Source organism: Meleagris gallopavo, chromosome 5, assembly GCF_000146605.3.
Source record: "Meleagris gallopavo isolate NT-WF06-2002-E0010 breed Aviagen turkey brand Nicholas breeding stock chromosome 5, Turkey_5.1, whole genome shotgun sequence".
Taxonomy (NCBI): domain Eukaryota; kingdom Metazoa; phylum Chordata; class Aves; order Galliformes; family Phasianidae; genus Meleagris; species Meleagris gallopavo.
In genome coordinates, this window is record NC_015015.2 from 25226782 (window position 1) to 25233726 (window position 6945).

Sequence of the window (6945 nt, forward strand, 5' to 3'; positions counted from 1 at the left end):
GCCCCTCACAGGGCCGGCGCCCCCCGGCTGCTGCCCGCGCTCTTTCAGCCGCGGCCCCCAAAGCAGGTCCGGATCCCCGCGTTGCCTTCGCCTCCTTCCTGCGGCACCTCCACGCCCAGCTCATCAGGTGAATCCAGCCATCGGAGAAACGCTACGGGACGTCGGCCGTGGAAGGCGTGTGAAGCGATGTAAGTAATACTTGAGCCGGGCACCCAGCTTAACGTACGCTTCGGGCAGCAGCTGCGCCTGTCTTTGCAGTGTCTGTAAGGTAGTTTTGGTCTCCCAGCAGCAGTGTGAAATACAAAACACTAGTACAAAAACTGGGCGGTTTCCTACAAGCCATCTAGTGAATGGTTATGTTCAGAAGTATCCTGACCTGTCCACCAAAGTATCTTCACAGTAAAATAAGCCATTTTATTTAAGCGAGAGATGAGAAATAAAGATACCTCATTGCCAAACAAATGAGCTACTCAAAACACAGTGTCTAATTTTCACACTGCCTTGCTTTTAAATAAGTACTTGTCTTTAAATCGCAGATATCTGATGATATCTAATACTGAATTACTTTAAGGATTTGGTCTTTTGAAACAAAGTTTGGAGGCTTTTAAGCTACCTGTTATGGTTTATTTTTGTCCATTTTGTTTCTCAGTCTCCAGCTTGCAGTGCTGCACAGCAACTGATGTACTGTGGTCAGTCTGCAGTATGGAGACAGGTATCAATCCTGAGCAGTTCATAAGTATTAAGGGAGGTCATTTATACCGGGAGCTCCAGCTGCTGAAGATACATGTGGCAAGGACAGACAGAACAAGAAACCTATACGCAACCCTTTTCTCAGTAGCTGCAACTTGGAAGAAAGGAAGGGCAGTAAGGATGAGCGGCACCTCAAGGTGCACATCACAGCAGGATGTGCTGTGGGACTCCTGGGGCAACCAGGATGAGTGGAGGTCCGAGCATCAGATAAGACTCTGCAAAGGCTCTTCAGCCAGAGAGTTGAGGAAGGCTGGGTGCAAGGACATCTTCCCTGGAGTTAAGTGGATGTAGTTTATCTTATAAGGAGTGTATGGATAAATAACTGGCAGTGATGATGTGTGGAGAACAAGTGACTTCACTCAAATGATAAGGAGTAATATGAGTTGCAGAAAGCTAATCAGGCCTGAGCATAATGATAATCAACTGGAGAAAAAAGATCCCTGAGAGCAGAGCAAAATTCACTATCGTTTATGATGGTTTTGTTCTTTTTGGGCAACTATGAAACAGGTCTGACTTGGAAGGAGAATTCTATCAGTTGAAGCCGTTATTAAATAAGCCTTCAGCATTGGCAAGACCCTCGTAACAGACAAGAGTCATTTGGGAAGAAATTGTTTCTTTCTATCTAAATGGTAGAGAACAATAAAGTACTGGGATTAATTAGGATGAAAAACAATCTCAGGCAGCCTGGGTCAGAAAATCCTAGATTACCCTTTTCTTTACTATTATTAGTATTTACTAGTATTATGATCATTACTGCAAGAGGACAGCTTTTTACAACCTGTCTTACAGTCTTCTACTTGCCAGCTCTTCTGTCTCTCACCTTCCTTCCTAATAACAGCTGTCAGCATCTGTTGACATCATTAACGAAGAGTTCCACACGTAATTAAACTCTAGCTTAACAGCAAGTGTTAATTATTTAAAACAAGTAATGAGAGAAGATTTGCAGATGGTATAACTGCATTTAACTGTGCTATGGAACAGAATTTCGATACTCCCAAGAGTCAACTGCCCACCCAAGGCATTATAGGAACAGATGGTTATTTCCCCAATACAGGACACCACTGGTGCTGCCTTCCTCCATAGATAAAAGTACTCTTCACTTTCTCAATTTAAGCATAGCTGTTGTTGGAAAGAAGCAAGATATTTTCCAACAGAAGACCACTGTTTCAGGCCAATGTATAAGAAACTTATTACAAATAAAAGATCCCCAGCTTTGTGCAAGTAGAAAACACATCCAAAGTACCAAAGTGTATGGCTATAAATCAGAAAGTTCTAGGCTAAAATAACCTAAGACCCAAAGCCAGCATCATTCATCATTTTGATATCAAAGTTCATGGCCCACAGATTGCCAGTGTTCTCCCAGGTGAAAAACAATCTCTCATTTCTAAGGGTATAGGCTGGCAGTGAAGTTCTTTGATTCATAAATACTGAAGCAAGAAAGCACCTATCAGAAAGCACTTTCTTCAGACATTTGTTTCTTAATAGCATGACCAATTCAGACTCAAATTTGTACCACAGTGCAGCCTACTTATTATCGCTTCACTTCTCTTCTGCATACCTACTTAAAATAACTTGGGCTAGTGCAAATCAATTCCTTTCTGTCTTGATTTATATATGTAACCGTCATTTGGCTATTTCATATTTCAGACCTTTTCTCAGACAACACCTCCAATTCTCCAGTCATTTTGGCGGCTCAAGCTCACAATTACAGGTGCTGAAGTGTTCATCCCAGATGCAAGTGCAGAAACTCCCGAATCTTTCCCCAGGAGTGTTCCTGGGCGTGGGCGTGCGCTTTGCTCTCTCCACCCCCCAAAACAGGCACCCCCAGAACACGATCCAGAGCTACCTGACAAAACGGAGTAGAAGGAGGATCGATTCGGTGGCCTGCTCCTGGATAACTCAACAGTTCAAAGTTTTCTTTCCCATGCTGGCGTAGGCGCCCAATTGCTAGCTCAGCGTATAAGGAACTCTTCCACATACGATCAGCTTCCCCTACTACTAGGAGAAAGTGACCTTCTGCTTTTTCTATGGGGATTGTGCAAGAGGAATTGGCAGGATTTGCTGGGTCATCCAGAGCTTCAAAAGTGTCAAAAACACCAGCGTCAGAAACGCTGACCTTATTCATATCAAACCGCAGCCCAGGCAGAGTTATCTCACCATAATGGAGGTCTGCAACTGTGTTCGAACTACAGCCGGAGATACAGACAGCAGCCACTACTTCTGGTAGGAAGGTGATCATGGAGAGTGCTAATTCTGCACCTTTCCCAGTCCCAATCACTCCAACTCCTGGCCCCTTCACCTTCAGATAAAGATGGGGTTGCGGGGAAGAGAGGAAGAAAGGAATAAATATATGTTATAATAGGGTTAGCCATTAAATGTCTTTCAAGCTGTGTTATTTAAAAAAAAAATAATAAAAGAAGTTAGTTATCGATGTGACCTGTTGGAAAGTTATAGACTGGATCCAGACTTCTCCCAGGTGTCTTATTCTTCAGAGCCAATAATAAATGTCAAACGCTATAAAATAACACTGGTATCACATTTGTGCTAGGAACAACAAGTAAATCATGTGGAACTCAACCGCTTTGTATTTTCTTGCAAATATTTTCCCCCAAACAGGTAACGGGAAATTCAAATACAGTCAATTGCAAAATATGTCCCAGGCATATAGTAATCTCACAAATAACATCTGAGAATTAGATACGTATTCAGCCTTTTCCTTTTCTAGCCTGGAAAGTAAAACAAAGGAACACCTCAACTTATCAAACCAATTCATCTGTAGCACTGAGCAATGCTGTGCAATCCTCTCGTAAGCTAATTGCTTTCATTAAAACAAACAAAACCCCACAAACAACACCACATACATACATCACCACTGCTGCTGTTGAAGGTTGTTCCAGCACTTCATTGTCCTTGTGATCAGGATTGGTCAATTTTCCACTGTGCATTTATTTAATGGCCTGCTTGTGGTGGAAGAAATACTCTGCAGTGATATGCATAGCTGCCTATGTAGGACCTACACTTTTTCCATTATGGGGCCTAAATCTGCCCAAAGACATTCCAAGAAAATCACTGCCACCACGTAGGCATGACTACCAAGTCTTCCCTAGTTCCTTGTCTGGAGAGATTTCTCCTTACACTCACCTTTGGGTGACGCTGTAGAAATCTAGCTGCCTCCTCAAAGTACTCAAGTTTAAATTCTTTCATGACTTTAGGCAGATCTTCAAAGTCAAAATATGGCAGAGAAAGAGCAGCAAAACCACGGGTAGCCAGGAGACTGGATCTAAATTCAATCAAACCTCCTTCATCACCATACATGTCAATGACTCCTGGAAAGGGGCCATCCCCTGGATTGAGAAGAGGTACAGAGCACAAGTTATCAAACAAGACTAAGAAGTATCTAGTTAAGTTTGAAAATCAAAATATAGAAAGTATTAGATGTTTTCTATAACTACTTGTAAATTTTCCGTTTGCACAGCTGAGATTACAGATTGGTGCTGTGTCTCACTTCAGCTATTTCAGGTTCTGAGCTTCCTATGAAAATAAGTGAACAGCTAAACATATTTTGCTAAAAAAAACCTGTTTTCTCAGTGTATTTTTCAACGATCTTAACCTCTCACCCTCAGAACAATCATACTTCAAATCAGCTCTTTTACCCACAAAGAAGCCACTCCTTAATTAACAAAGTGAAAACACATTACTTATGATGCAGTAGCATTAAGGCCAAGGATATACAAACCCCGAAACAAGGCACACCAAGAAAAGAACAGCAGAGACTCCCACTGCAGGATGAAATCAGCTCAATCACTCCCTCTATCTCAGCATCAGAACTGTCACAGCCAGCAGCCAAATTGCTATTGCAAGTGTGAGATGACAGAGTAAAACTGAGAGCCGCGTGGGTGCAGTTAGGTGTGTGTGACTGATGCACAGATAAACATGCATATATGTGCTTGTTCTGTAAAACTACAGGGATTTTCAGAACCACAACTTCAAGCAACCACGATTTTGCAGTGACGATTGTGTTCTTATATTTCAACCTGTTACACTAGCAGATCTTGTGTTAAAGGCTCTTGCAACCATAATTTTTGTTTGTTTATTCTGGGGAGGTGTGGTGTCTTGCCACGAGATGTCACCACTGACGGATTCAGACCCAGATCACAACTCTCATTAGAAAAAGTACCCGTTTGTGCAAGAGTGCATTAAGCCTCTGGCATTATTTATATGCTAGAAAGACAAGACCTCTGATATTTCAAGGTGCTTGAGAAAAGAAGTTTTGGACAAGACATGTTAGATGGTAGAAACCTCCTAACGAAATGCAAAAAAAGTCAGGAAAGTACTGAAACATGCTTTTGGGTTCTCTGTCAGTTCTAAAACTTCTCATTAAAGTTCAATATTTTATATGAGAAGAAAAACAGTAGCATTCTTTTATTTGTCACCCCTACACATTCTGGTGAGAATGTATGACCAGGACACAGTCAAGAAGGACTGCGTTTCTCTCTTTTATGAAGATAACCTTCAATTTACACAAGGACACCCAACTACTTTCCTGAATGCCTGCAAAGCCCAAGTGTAGTTTCTCCACAGTTCACAAAAAAGCAGGGTAACTTTCTAGACAACTTTATTACTACTTAAAAAGATTACAGCCTGTAACTTTATAACTGAAATGAGAAATATCTTTCATATCATAATTGCAGCATAAGCCCATTTATGTAATCTCACTTTAACCAAGGATAGTTGACCTTTAAGGTTCCTTTCTCAACAATCCCTGAAGCAAAGAAAGATACGGTGGTAATGTTGTAACTGGGTCCTTTCTTTAAAAGGATGCTAGGATCATTTAAGCAATGATCTCAGACTTTTCCATAATATTTCAACACAAGACTTTCCGAAGGGAAAAATACAGTTCCAGATTGCAGGTCTCTGGATTTCCACTGAGCTCAGCAGAAATTCGGCTCATTCTCTAGGGCAGGATGTATCAACCACATCTCAGTGTTATATATTTCACAATGCTGACTAAACATTTGATCCAAAATTCAAAGTCCAATCTATGTTTTTTTTTTTGTTTTTTTTTTTCCTTTAGCAGACTTTGGATCCATATCTAAAAGGTTAATAAAGATTATTGGTTTGGAAATCATTCACCAAGATTTTAATCCCTGATAATTGTAGCAGCACTTACAGGATTTGCAGAACCAACCTATTACAGAGGCAATACGGATGGCAGTTCTCGCAGTACAACAGCCAGTGAAACACAGAACTTTAAATCATGCCTGAAGCATTCCAACACTGCCAGCAGTAAGGTTTCAACTTCCAGCAACAGCAGCAGCCCATTGGAATGTTACACCTCATAGAACACAGCCATCCCACGGGGAGAACAGGCAGAGCTTCTTCAGCTAACTATTTGTATTTATACACAGAACAGAACTTGCTAAACTAGGAGCTTAGCTTGAGCTCTGGCGTAACAGAACTGTAATACTCTCCTCTGCGGCTCTGCTTATCAGCATATGCTTTGCAGGGAGAAAAAATGCCTTCTAATCTTAATCCTCAGGATAAAATCCTGCACAGAGGCTCACGCGGTCAAAGCCTATCATCTTTCCTGAGCGTTACGGGTTCCGGTAGCTCAGGAAAAAAAAAACAAAAACAAATCTACAGAAACTCCCAACCCGAGAGCAGCAGCGTGGAAAACTACAAGCCTTTGTCTCGCTTAGCTTCCACCCACGCCAGAGGCACCTGCCCGCGCCTGTGCTGCTGACCAGCGCGTCCCCAGAAGACGAAAAACGCCCCAGAAAGGCGACCGTCCTCGGACGGCTTTCAGTTCTGCTTTGGAACGCCCCGGGTGACCCCCGCTGCAGGCAGAGGCCGGACCCCACTCACCCGGCGGCAGGAAGAGGGAGCCCCTCACGCCGCCCTCCTTCAGCCGGATCCTCCTGACGCCGGGGGCCGTGAACCACCTCTCCACCTCGGCCTTGGCCATCACCGGCCCGTGGATGGCGCCGGGCTGGCTGTGGCCCCGGTGAACCAGCATCTCCACCTTCATCGGGATGCCGGTGCTGCGGGGGACGAGCCGCTGGTACGGCCTCTCCATGACCGCTGGCGCCAGGCTCCAGAAGAGCCCCATGGGCTCCACGCCGGTGTAGTCCCCGCCGTGCGAGGCGTCCGTGCCCAGGTGCAGCTCGCCGCGGCCGTCCGCCCGGTAGTGCGCGC

At 43.7% G+C, this 6945-nt stretch overlaps 1 protein-coding gene across 1 annotated transcript; it reads right to left on the minus strand.

The window, feature by feature from the left end:
• Positions 1-202: 202 nt before the first annotated feature.
• LOC100545422 (acyl-coenzyme A thioesterase 5-like) lies at positions 203-6939 on the minus strand. The gene is made up of 3 exons (XM_010711567.3): positions 6616-6939; positions 3892-4094; positions 203-3049 (listed from the first exon to the last, which is right to left on the minus strand). The coding sequence occupies exons 1-3, from the start codon at positions 6857-6859 to the stop codon at positions 2474-2476; spliced, it is 1023 nt and encodes a 340-aa protein (XP_010709869.2). The 5' UTR covers positions 6860-6939; the 3' UTR covers positions 203-2473.
• Positions 6940-6945: the final 6 nt, after the last annotated feature.

Excerpts from the sequence above, each read along its gene's own strand:
- LOC100545422 (XM_010711567.3), bottom strand. The coding sequence starts at position 6,859 with ATGGGGCTCTTCTGGAGCCTGGCGCCAGCGGTCATGGAGAGGCCGTAC. Across the intron at positions 4,095-6,615 it reads CTCCCTCTTCCTGCCGCCGG|GGGATGGCCCCTTTCCAGGA; the intron begins GTGAGTGGGGTC and ends TTCTCAATCCAG. Across the intron at positions 3,050-3,891 it reads TTCTACAGCGTCACCCAAAG|GTGAAGGGGCCAGGAGTTGG; the intron begins GTGAGTGTAAGG and ends CTTTATCTGAAG.